This window comes from Corvus moneduloides, chromosome 2 (assembly GCF_009650955.1).
Source record: "Corvus moneduloides isolate bCorMon1 chromosome 2, bCorMon1.pri, whole genome shotgun sequence".
NCBI classification, from domain to species: domain Eukaryota; kingdom Metazoa; phylum Chordata; class Aves; order Passeriformes; family Corvidae; genus Corvus; species Corvus moneduloides.
In genome coordinates, this window is record NC_045477.1 from 61,762,215 (window position 1) to 61,774,949 (window position 12,735).

The 12,735-nt window shown below is 36.9% G+C and overlaps 1 protein-coding gene across 4 annotated transcripts in view; it reads right to left on the reverse strand.

The window, feature by feature from the left end:
• The window catches only part of DIAPH3 (diaphanous related formin 3), a 209,999-nt gene that overhangs the window by 61,193 nt on the left and 136,071 nt on the right, over nt 1–12,735 (reverse strand). For all 4 annotated transcript variants that reach the window (XM_032099871.1, XM_032099870.1, XM_032099869.1 and 1 more), the window contains one exon: nt 12,294–12,429. In XM_032099871.1, coding sequence (XP_031955762.1) covers nt 12,294–12,429 — 136 coding nt within the window. The remainder of the gene's footprint in view (nt 1–12,293; nt 12,430–12,735) is intronic.

Below are 12,735 nucleotides of genomic sequence, written 5' to 3' on the forward strand. Positions count from 1 at the left end.
TTGTATCTTTACTTTAAAGACATCATGAAAAGTCCTTTATATTTGTTTGTAGAAGGATTGATTTTGACTAGTACAGCCTACAAAGCACTGCTCAGCTGACTAGAGGTCTCCATCTGAGTAAAATTTGAAGTAACATTCTCTGAACAAAATCACAAGAGGAAAGCTTTAGCCATGCTGTAGTCTTGAATGACTTAGGCTCCAGGAAGCAGAACAGCAGGTCACAAAGAGGAAGATCATTTAAGCCATGAGTGCAGCAGTGAGCTCCAATGTTTTGGATGTGGGTTCCATCTTTTCAGTCTCAGAGTGTAAGGCAGCCAGATTCTGTGAAGTATTCACAGTGCTGACATGAACAACTTCTAGATCTTGCAGCCATACATATAATCAGGGCAGAAGTCTTTTTGAAGGCTTTTACATTGTAAACATAAAAATATAAAGCAACCTTAATATTTTAATGTAACGTGTTTAGCAATGACTACCTAAACTACCACTCTTCATTCCAATGACATTCAGATACAATTTTACAAAGAAATTGTGGGTGGATGGTAAGTCCAACTTTGTCCAGAAAATGAACAGGATATATAGACTGCAACTTGAACTTGTTCTAAGGCTTTGAACTTTTTCTGGTAAAAGCCATAGCAGCAACCAGATAATCTTAATTGACAGGTGAGTTAAGGAATACATGACTATCAGTATGATTTTCAATAACAGTGCACAAACTAGAACCACGACCCAGGGCCAGCCCCAAAAGCCCTGAGCATTCATAAGGCTGGGAGAAATACAAAAATCCATGCCTTACCTTTGGCTGCAAGTCTCCCTTCCCCCATGTCCAGCTGCTTGCCCAGCCCAAGACCCCTGAAGTGGCTGGGAGATGCTGGAGGCTGTGCTGATTGGTCTCTGTTACCCCTGCCCACCCACCCCATCCTCCACTGGCTGTAACCCCCTCTCCCTGCCCCGCTAACACCCCCTGGCAGATGTGCTATTGGTTACTGTATGTTTTCCATGCCCGTTTGGCCGGGGTACAAACTGTGGTCCCCGGCCCCAGGAGGGCTCTCTGGCACTCTCCACGCAGACCCTGGATCAAACCTCTCTTCCCCCACGTGGAGCTTCTGCGTTTTATCTTTCCTCCTTGCACACATGAGCCAGCGGGGTGTGAGGCGAACCTGAGCTAAGGCTTCGCCCGTCTCCCCCGCACGCCCGGGAACGGACTCCTCTGCCCGGACTCGGAGCAAGCAGCAGTCTTGCACAGTCCCCAGGACACTGCCAGCCAGCACAGGACTATGCAACCCAGAACAAAGGGGTTCCTTTGACATTGATATAATTTTGGAAGAACCTTGTAATACAGCAAGAAAATTTCCAATGTACAGTTACAAAGCAGAAACAGATGCCAAGTGTGCCTTGGATGGACTGGCTGAAGGGACAGCTCCTTTTAGATTTAGAAGTATTAAATCCAACTTCAGAAAAATATCACTATTTGCAGTGACTTCAGGCAAAAGACACCTAACAACCCTTCCCAAAAATAAAACACGTGCACATGCCTCATATTTCACATCAACACTCTAGTCCAGTACCGGAAGAGTTACATTTCTTACTTATGCCCAACACAAAGTAGAAAGCCTTTGATAGTGCTTCAGAGCCCTTGGCAAGTATACTCTAAAAAAGGTATGATTTCTCCTAATGGCTGATGAACCCACTCCGTAAATCTAGCTGAGAAGAGTAGGTTTCATGCCATCCTGTTTGCTCTTGATAAATCGGTCCATTGTTGAGCTTTCCTAAAGTGCTTTTATGGTTTAGAAATAGATACATTTTGACTCTAAGCATATGAACAAAGAGGGCCCCAAGCTCCATAGAGCTTAAAACAAGTTAAATTCAAACTAGAACTCCACCCTTCATGAACTCTGAAAGACAGCAGTCCCTTTTAAATCAGCTGTTGAAATTAAAATTGTTATCTAAACCAATTTAATTTAAGATAGCTCATACCAAAAAACCAAAAGGTAAGCTGTGGTAAGAGGTGGTTCTGTACTAGAGATACAAAAATACTTCCGTGGTGTAAGGTACCAATTTCTCCATCTCAGCTGGATCACAATTTCCTATTTAAGTAATGGGACTAAGAGTGAAATCATCTTAATATTGAGCTTTTTAATAAAAATGTTACTAAAACATTTCTGATGTTCATTGTGAGTCTGTAACTCCCTTCTTTCTATGACAACAGAAAAAAGCCACTAAACTCACAGAGTTTTTCACAGAGACTATCCAGTTTTATTTATATTGGTGCCAGATCCAGTAAAATGACTGGAAGAACAAGTGTTTCTGAGACAGATCCAGGTAAACTGGACTTATAAAAGAATGAACAGAATGCCAAGCCTTTGAAGTGGTATATCCCCAGAACTAGATACTGGGGATAATACTTATTACACCTTCCTTCATGACTTGAATGATGGAATAGGGTACACTCTGATCGAGTTTGAACACGGTGCAAAATTCAAAATAATGGCTGACCCAACAGATGATTGTGCTGCCATTCAGAAGAACCTTGAAAAGTTGGGGAAATTGGCACATAAGCATCCTAATGAAATCCAACAAGAGATCTGTATGTGGTGAGGTGAAACCTCATACAGAAGCACAGGTGGGGGACTAACTGGCTGGAAAGCATCTTTAAAAAAAATAATTGGGGATTCTGGTGGACAACATATTGATCATGAGTCAGTATTGTGCCTCTGTGACAAAGATAACCAAAGAAAAGCATTACCAGCAGGTCACAGGAGGGCCTCCTTCCCCTCTACTCAGCACTGGTGAGACTTACCTGCAGTGCTGAGTCCAGCTCTGGATGCCCCTGTACAACAGAGACACAAACATATCCAAGCAAACTCAAGGGCCACGAAGAAGCCAAAGGGATTAGAGCATCTCTCATATGAGAACACGCTGAGAGAGCTAGGACCATTCAGCCTAAAAAGGGAAGGCTCAGGGGGATCTTATATATATAAACGCCGGTGGGGAACTGTGTGTGGTGTAAAGGTGACTGTGCCAGATTAATCTTAGAGATGCCCAGAGTGAACAGTAGGCAAAGAGCACAAACTGATTACAAAGAGGTTACCTTTTCACTGAAGTCCACTGAATTTTGCATACACACCTACTCTCTCACCAACTCAACAATACAGGATATTCTAGTAATGCATTTTATATTGCATTACCTGATAATACTTTTAAAAGCCAGTTTGAAGACTCAATCCTTTTATAGCCCTTTTCCTATTCACTTGGGATGCTGTGCCTTTTTAGTGGGAAAAAAAGCCTGCTAAATTGAGAACAATGCTAAGTTTCTTTTAGTTGTATTTAACCATTTATAACTAAAACAGATCAGCCTTAAGCACTCAGATATCTAAGGCTATGATTTGAAAGGACAGCTAATAGCAAGAACTATTGATTGCATATGAAAAAGTCAGTCAACACGTTTTACTATTAATGAGTTTCTCATTTTCTTTATGTATCCATATGTCTCCAATGACACTGACAGGAATACAATCAATCTGCCTTCTAAACTAGCCAAAAACTAGTATTTTCATGTTGGAACCCTGGGTTCAGAGAATTTCAGTCTTTCAATGCTGACAGGCAATGATCCTCAAAAGCACACTGCATCTGACCTGAGGCCTTGGGATAAACTTCTCAAATTATGTGATAGCACTGAGATTATTGCTGTGTAATTAAAGTTATATCACTGGGTGGGATATGTAGAGATGTAGAAAAATTAGGTTTATGGGATATAGTAAGAATATGGAGAAAAGATTTTGAGTGTGGGTTAGTTCATTTTCTTTCCTCCTTCTTCTTCACAAATCTGGGTGTTCTGGTACTGGTTCAAAAAACCTGCAGTGCGGATCATAAATGTTTAGTTACTGGATTATAAGTAGAAATAAATTAGTTGGCATTCCCTAATTGGATAGATTGGACTTTAAAAGACCTTGGAAGGTAGCACTCGGGGGCAATTTCCACCTTGTTAACTTAGAGGCATATCCCATGCAGCGGTGCTATAGATAAGAAATAATAAACATCAATTAGAAGAAGAACCCTGCGTCTCCTGTGTTTTAATCTGAGCTCTGAGTAAAAGAACTCGCGAGACAGAGGTAAAACAAAAATAGAAAATACAACATTTTCATTCATTTTTTTTCACAGAGGGAAAAAATACAAATACCTATTATTGAGATTAATTAATTACAATTTCATTTAGAAAGCAGTAAGAACAACTATAGGAGCATTCTTAATTGAACATAACTTCTTAAAAGAAGATATGGAGCTGAACATAAAACACCTGTGTGGGTATATGTGAACATCTTGTCTCTTGGTTACTGTGTGCCTCTGAAGGAGCTTATTTAGCACAGTACTATTTCCATTTAAATTTATAAACAGACAATAAATTAGAAAATAAACACAATGATGACTCATATTGAAAGATGTACTACAGAGATGAGGCGCTCAAGGAAATTTTCAAATTAAATAATTTTTCACCAGTGAAGTGATAAAGTTCTGACTGGATTACATGACTGAGCTTACTCTAAGGAAAACTTCTGGACAGCTTGGGGTGGGAAAGACCCTGTGGTCTTAGGTTGGGGAGCTATAAACGCCTAAGAATACCCAGGAAAATCAGATCAACAGCCCACCTACCCCTGCATCCTTTGTGCACTAGTAGCCAATAGCAAACATCTATACAAAGGACAGGATAAATATATCATTACATTTCTAGAATGCTCTCTTGGTCTCCAGCTGTTCATGATTCAAGACTTTGTATTTGAATTTAGTAGCCTTCAATAGAGAGAAGCTGCCAGAGAAATCAAGTAACTTTTGTCAGCAAGCTTCAGAGCAAGAATATTTTGGTATGCAGTAACAACACTGTACTTCTGTACAACCGCTGAGGTAGTGCTGAGTGAAGATAAGCGTCAATGCAAACAGCATAGAAATAGAAGCAGCCGCAGACTCAGTTTGAAGGAAGAGTCAGAGACATGACCTTCCCATGAGCTAGCTTTCCAACAATTACAGAGGAGGTTCTTGGCTCTTTTACAACCTTGGACTGAGGAAAGTAAAAATAAAGCATATCCTCCAGTGCTTTGGTAGGGATATTTATTCCTCCCTTCCTCTGCAACTTGAGAGAAGAAACTTTTGATGATACAGAAAAAAACCAGAGAGAATAAAAGCATCACACAGCAGGAGCGAGAGTTTAGAGGACTCTGATGTCTACCTCCTTGCAGAAATGTGAGGTAGTATTTGGAGTAGGAAATGCCTACTCAAATCAAAACCTACTATCTGTATAAATGTTAGAGCTCTTAATCCCAAAGATGTCTCCAGAGATTGTAATTGCTTTTCATGGTAATGCCATTTTAGGTTTGCAGCATTGTTTTCACATTTGTTTACAAATTTTACTGCTATAACATATAAAGCAAGCCTTATGAGAATATTCATCTACAGACAACATTTTATTGACCCATAATTTTTTCGACGGCTCTGTTCGTTCTGATTATTTTTCTCTCTTCCAAATACAGCTGCTATTTATTTTTCCCTGGGCTTTGTGTAAACCTCAGTTTCACAAACGCTTTTCAGCTGCTATCTCCAAAGAGTCCACTTCTAAGTAAAATTTTCAGAAGGAAAATAATTGTTTCTTCCAAACAACTAGCTCTTTTGGAGCTACTACATAGTACAAACTAATAGCATCTGCTGCATTCTGAGTCCATGGGCTGCAAATAAGGGCATGAACCTCCACGTTCCAGAAAACTTAGCACCTTTGACACCTTGTTAGAGCATAACCTGTGACTGTTAGTTGTTGATTTAAATTAATATACATTCGAATTAGTCCTAGTTTTTTGCACTAAAAACATCCAACTCTGTGAACAGGTAAGGTTTTGCAGTATCTCATCTTTTGCTGTGGCTTCAGATGTTTTACATCAGATGTATCACATTGAGTCTTTTAGGTTTTTTTGATTAAACATACCTGTGTTTTGTCATTCTCTGGAACCTTTTTCAAGCATGAATGTGCCAATTATTCTTGAGGGAACATCTGTTCTCGGTAATTTACCCAGATTTATACTTTACTGTCAAAACAATACAATTGTAGCTGAAAAACAACCTCCATACTTAGAGAAATATCAAGTGACATCTCCTTTCTCATATGTATGACTTTCTTCTCTTTTTGTAAACAGACATTATGCAAAAATTAGATCTACTCTCCAAACTCGTAATGGGCTTAATACCAATTTCCAGTAAGTGTTAATGTGAGTAAGTACTGAGTAAGCAACTCTAAGAGGTCTCAGAGTTCCTTCTGCCATTGTAATTTAACAGAAGAGGAAGAGATTACACTCCTCACAGCTATGGAAAAGAGCTATTTCCCACTGGCCTCCTAATAAAACTGATTCTTAAGAATGAATTCAAATAACAGAAGATGACCTCAGGAATCCTCTTGGTGAAGAGGGTCCAATTTGAGGATAAGTGGAGGCAATCAGGAAACAACAAGAAAAAGTTATCAGCACCAGGGAGGAACTGACTTGAGTGGAGCACTTGAAATTCCAAAAGTGGAAACTCCCTGGAGAAAACAACTTACACAAAATGCTTGCTGGATATTAATATTATATCTTTAGGACTTCTTCATATATATCATTGTCAGATCTTTTGTCCCCTTTACAGTAAATTTAGTTGAATGAAACATATTACTAAATTCCCAAAAGCTAGTAATATACCTACTGTTGTCCAAAAATCTATATTTTTTCAGGATATTAGCCCAGCAGACATTTTAAAACAACACATTACCAACATATGTTAGAAACTAATGATGTCATTAGAGTGACTTTTGCAGTCCTTCACTGCCCTCAGAGGAAAGGAATACTCCTGAGAAGTATTGAATCTCTTACCCCAGTGAGAACAAATTAATAAAATGGAAGCCTTACAAACGTGATCTAAGCAGGCAAAGTAGGGTCTTTGAGCGTACCTACTAATACAAATAGCTTTGGGGATTTTTAAATTTATTTCAAAGGCAAGCATTTTATCTGTTGGAATCTGAACTTTAATTACCGAATTACATTTACTACTTTCATTGTTTAAATTATTACTACTGGGATTCACGGTGTCCTTTTGTTTTGCAGAACACTATAGAACTAATGAAAATATTCATATTGCTCAATTTAGCAGACAATAATAAAGTAGTAAATATTTGAAGAACCAAAGCCTAAAATGCTCTTAGCAAGTTTGTGACACAGGAATGTGGGGGGTATTTTTCCAAAACCAGATAAACAATATAAAACCTCGGCAAAAATAAATGCCGCAAAATTGACTGCAAATAAGGTCATAACTGTTTAAATGAACTAAAACTTATTTAAAACCAGATCAGTATGATACAAATGAAACTGAATGACACAACTGAAAACAATATTCTATATTGGAAATTCGATGTTCCATTTTGGCATTACTTCACTGCTTTTATGCAAGAAAAGGGCAATCTTTGTAAATAACCACTGATAAAAGCGGCTTGTTACTTAACACTCAAAGTAAGACACAATGAAGATGCCACAATGATGGAGTTCTCAATTATATTACAATAAATTTAGCTGCTATTATCTCAGCTATAGAATTCTTTACACTCTGATAAGATCAAAATAATTGATTTGTGTGCTTCTACTAAGAATCTGAACAGCATGAGAAAGTATGTATTTGAATGTTAATAATATGCAGACAAGTGACATTTACATAAAGATCCCCTTTTACTGGCTATCCTTTGGAAGGATAGGGTGTGATAGTTTGATCTGGCTTCACAAAAGCAAGTAAAGTATCTCATGATTAATAAAAATTTGTAGTCCAGAAAGTATTTAGAGGACAGCTTTTATTAACATAAATTTCAAAATGCTAAGTATCACTCACTACTTAGTCAACATGTTTACTGAATTCCACTTACTTTTCAAGTTGGGATGGAGCTGAAAGGAAAATATCAAGCTGATACTTTTACTGCACAAACTGAAGACTTGCAGCCTTTTTTATCAGTGAACTATTTGAGCTGTGACCCCTAGGACATGTAGGTGTTGCTGAGACATAAAGTAGATACTTTCAGCAAACTACAGTTTAGAGGTGTGTGTAAATCTGACATTGGTTCAGGTCCAAATCTCAAAAACAATTTGCAAGAGAGCAAATAAAATTATTTCATATAGAAATCTATGCTCTTATTAGCAGAGGTCAAAATTTATAATGTAAAGCCTACCTAAAATGTTACGGTTTTTCTAAAACATGCTGTACTGCATATTCATAAAACACTACACACCTCACAAACTATAAAATATTGATATATTTGTATCTGAGATATAAAAAAATTGAATTTAAAACTTTATGAAGACTTATCACAAAGTACACATATTTATTTAATTTTAGAAAATGAGCATATCAACTTAATTGGTTGCAACGGTATTGCAACGGTATTGCACAATTTGGTGCAACGGTATTGCAAAAGCAGCCTGATATAGAGGTATGGATGACAGAGCATACCTGTGATCTAGATGACTCAGCTGTCACCTATATATCAAAGACACAACACAGGATAAGAAAGATTATTATAGTTTGTGAGAAGGCTGATATATTATAGGACTACCTTGGAACTCATGTTTGCTATGTATGTGTTACTACTAATGAAATTATTGTTTTCATGCTGAAGAAATTAATTTAAACTAAAACTCGGGAGTTACCTTAAATCCAGATTCATTTTAGTTTTGGGTTATTATGACCTTTGTGGTGTTCATTTTTTTTGTTGTAGTTCATTCAAAACTGGTATAAATACAGTCCTAACATGCTATATGCAACTTATTGACTCGAGTAACATATTTGGGTATATTTTAATAAAATTTGTGTTTTGTTACATATTTCTTTATGATGTAAGTGTCCCTGCACATGGCAGAGGGGTTGGGGATTTATTGTCCATTTCAACCCCTTAGCATTCTATTATTCTGTGATTCTATATTAAGTTTTCATCAATGCAAAAAAAAGTCACCAAACACCCCCCAAATAACTGAAAACTTCTGCAGTATTATGTAGGTTACTTTAATGCAAACAATTGAATCACAGTTTCCTCCACCTTGTGCAGCCAAAGGTAGAATGATATGCAACAAAACCCTGCTCTTCAAATAGCTTCCAAAAGCAGATGAAAGAAGAAACCCAAAGAAAAGGACTTCAAGAACAAAGAAGAATCTAGGGCAGGTTAAATGTCTGTGTTGTAAATGAGACCAGTGGTTAACAAGACAAGCTTAGGACGATGATACAAATCCTGTTTAAGCACTGGATAGCAGCTCAGGTCTTGAAAGGTATGGAGTACAGGCTAAAAGAGAAGCTCCAGAATAATAAAGTAATCACTAATGGCTAATTAACGGTCACTGAAAAAAAGCACAACCTCAAGCACTGTGAAAAGATTGCTTTTACCTTAAGAAAAGAAGCAGCAGCTAAGCAAGAGAAAATCAAAAGCACTGGTGTGGCCTGGGGAATTAACACACCCTGAAGCATTTTACGTCCTCTAACCTAGGGATAGACAAGAGGATTGGAACGATCTAGAAATGCATCCATTTTATAAAACAATAGGGTCTCAAATGGTGCAAGGGGAAGGAAAGAGAGATGGTAGAGTAGAAAAAAACTATCCATTTCTGTTCTAGCTTTCCTTGCAGAAAACCTCTCAAATTTCTGTATGTCAGCTTGTCAACTAGGACCATCATTAGTAGCCACCATCACTAACACTGCTGTATCAACTCCATGGGATTTTATATTGACATTAAATTTAGGACACAGATGTTAAGACTGACTATGCAGAGGTAGTGACTGATTGATACTAAGAACTAATTATAGTGATAGTGACAAATAATGCACAAGGGTAAGACAATAGCAAAACCAGTGCTGTTAATGACTGTCAGCCCGGTAAAGTGGGATTGGATTCTTTTTTTTTTGTTTTTGTTTGTTAGTTTGTTTTGATTTTTTATTGCTGTTGCTGATTCTTAGAGTTTTTAAAAAGAAGTTTAAGGGAAATAGTTAAGAAACTGCAAACTAGCACATAGTACAGCAATACACAGCCATTCCTAATCTTCAAATAATTTTCAGCTAAAAAGCCATGTTACTCAAAAAAAAAAAAAAAAGAGTTCAGATGTAGAGTACACTATGACCTATCCACCGAGAAAAAAAAAATATTCAAGAACTATTTAGCATATATATTCTCACTTCTTCTCTTCTTCCAAGTATGCACCTCTTTGAAATCCCAAAAATAACTTCTGGATTGGTGATATCAATGAGTTTTATTCAAGCAACATTTGAAATAATGTTCCTACAAATCTAACATCTGATCTAGTCACCATCTAAAGAAATAATATGCAGCAAAAATCAGTTACTCCACAGTCACACTCTAGGTAAGAGTGTTTTGGCATTTTGACATAGAGGACCTGATTATGAATTTTTGAGCAGATCAGATGTAAGCATTTTGTGACTGATTAACAGATTTTTAATGAGAAGACAGCCTTTAGATGAACAAATTATAGCTAGGAAAAAAAGAGAGGAAATGAAAAAAAAAATGTTCTTTTGATTGTTTATGTAACTCCAAAAAATCAGAGCAACATTATGCCTCCAATAATATACTGTAAATACAATTTTGGTAAGACTGTCAAAATAACAATAACAATTATCATCATTAAAAACTAAAACAAACAACCCCACTTTTCATATATTTGTTGTTGTCCTCCCTGACAAACAAATCTACACCACGTGCTTTCCCCTCCACTCCCAGAATTAGAGTTTTCTAGTAGACTTAAAAATATGTTGCAAACAGGCACAAGTTACCTTACAACTCATCAGTGGCCAATTTAGTGAATATAAGACTTAAAACATTTATAGCTTGAGGTGATCCTAACATTATCTTTTACTATCTGCTGTTTAGATCAGTCATTCCAAACTGAACCTTAAGTGAGTCACAAGCCAAGAAATATCTTTCTATACACTCACATGATATGAAAACCCCAGGCTACTTAAAGACAAGGAGAGGACAAGTACTTAGGACAAGTACTTCACATTCGCTGAAGTGGCAGGGTTCACTACCAGAGGCCTACATACAAGTGTATTCAACATGTAAGTCGCCAGTATTTGCACTTGTATTCTGGGAAGCCTGAATATGACATTATGAGGAACAGGACTTAAGAGTAGCTTTAGCTTTGACTAAAAGACTATCAATTTTCCATCCAAAATGCTATCAGTCATACATACAACGTGTCTGAGAGAAATCTCTTTTGAAACACTTCCAACCATGCATAAATACAGACACCACTTTTACCCCTTCCTAGTCTTCTGCAGCCTCCTCTAAATTCTGCGAGCTTTGAAAAGATTGTCACTGGTGGTTTTCTGATTAGGTCTTGAATTGTCCTAAAGAATTAGAAATGCTGTGTTCAGAGAGCAGCTGCCTGATTTCCCACCTTATGAGAAAGCTTTAGACTCACACCTCAAAATATGGATAGTCTTATAAAAATAAATCAAAGACTTTTGGTCTGAAGCATCTCTGAAACTAAACACACCTACTCTGGCTGTTAGTGAAAACTGGGAGAGACAGATAATCATTTATACCAAAGGTGCCAAACAGGATTTAGACAGGGAACTGTTAAACAAGATCTGCTCAGAAAAAAAAAGAGTAGGTCATGGCAATTTACACAGTAAGTCATGTATCACTCTGAAGGACTAGAGAAGCTCAGTCTAGGATAAAATACAGGTGTATAGAGGAGCATCAGACACCTCTCTTAGTAACAGAGAACTCAGCATCTGCCATCTCTTTTGTACAAAAGACAATATCGCACCAGTAACTTTTAAAATACACGGCTGAAGGGGTTTCTGAGGGGTTTCAATAGGGACCTGTTGAAATAACAACTGACAGAAAAATACAAAGTACCTCAGGAAGGGCTTAGTCTAATAAAAGAACACAAATGGGTATATAACCTTAGTTAAAGAAAATGGCTTTCTGATTTGGAAAATGTCTTTTCTCAAGTAACATAAGGGGTTCTGAGCATAACTGAACTTACACTTGGTCACACAAGGTTCAATATATTCCAAAAAGCAGCAATTTGAGTTATTTTATAACTCAAACCCCCAAGCAATTAGGAAAGTTCATTAAAAAAACCCCAAATTTAAAAACCTCTTTGTTGAAAACTTTAATCAGTGAAAAGTCATTTATGTATTTTGGTTTTTTTCTCATAGCACATTTAGATAATGAAAAAATAGCAGCTTTATTTCCAGTAAAATGCTTGGTAAAATGTGTTTTCTACATCACTTACCTGTTTTCATTTCTAACAAGCGTTTTTTCTTTTGTTGCCTCTCTAGCTTTTCTTTTTCTGCCTTCTCCTTAGCTATTTTAGCACGTCTCTGTTTTTCTTCTGCTTCCCTTCTTCTCATATTTTCTTTTACTGCTTGCTATTAAAAAAGTAAGAGAGTTCCATTAAAATGGAAGTCTTAGCAAAAACAAAGCTGAACCTTAAAAACAAAGGAAAAAAGCTTTCAAACCATATCCCCTAACCTTAATTTATCAAATCAAGTAAGTATTTTACATTCCATATTTTGTACATTTTATTCAGAAGAGTAAGCAAATTCAGAATAAATACCTTAAAAGCATATTAATTGCCCCCAAATGAGGATTATAAATTCAGCAAGAAATACACCTTAAGAATATATGTTAATGTAGGAAGAATTCAAAATGTCTAAACCACCCTGTTCTACAAA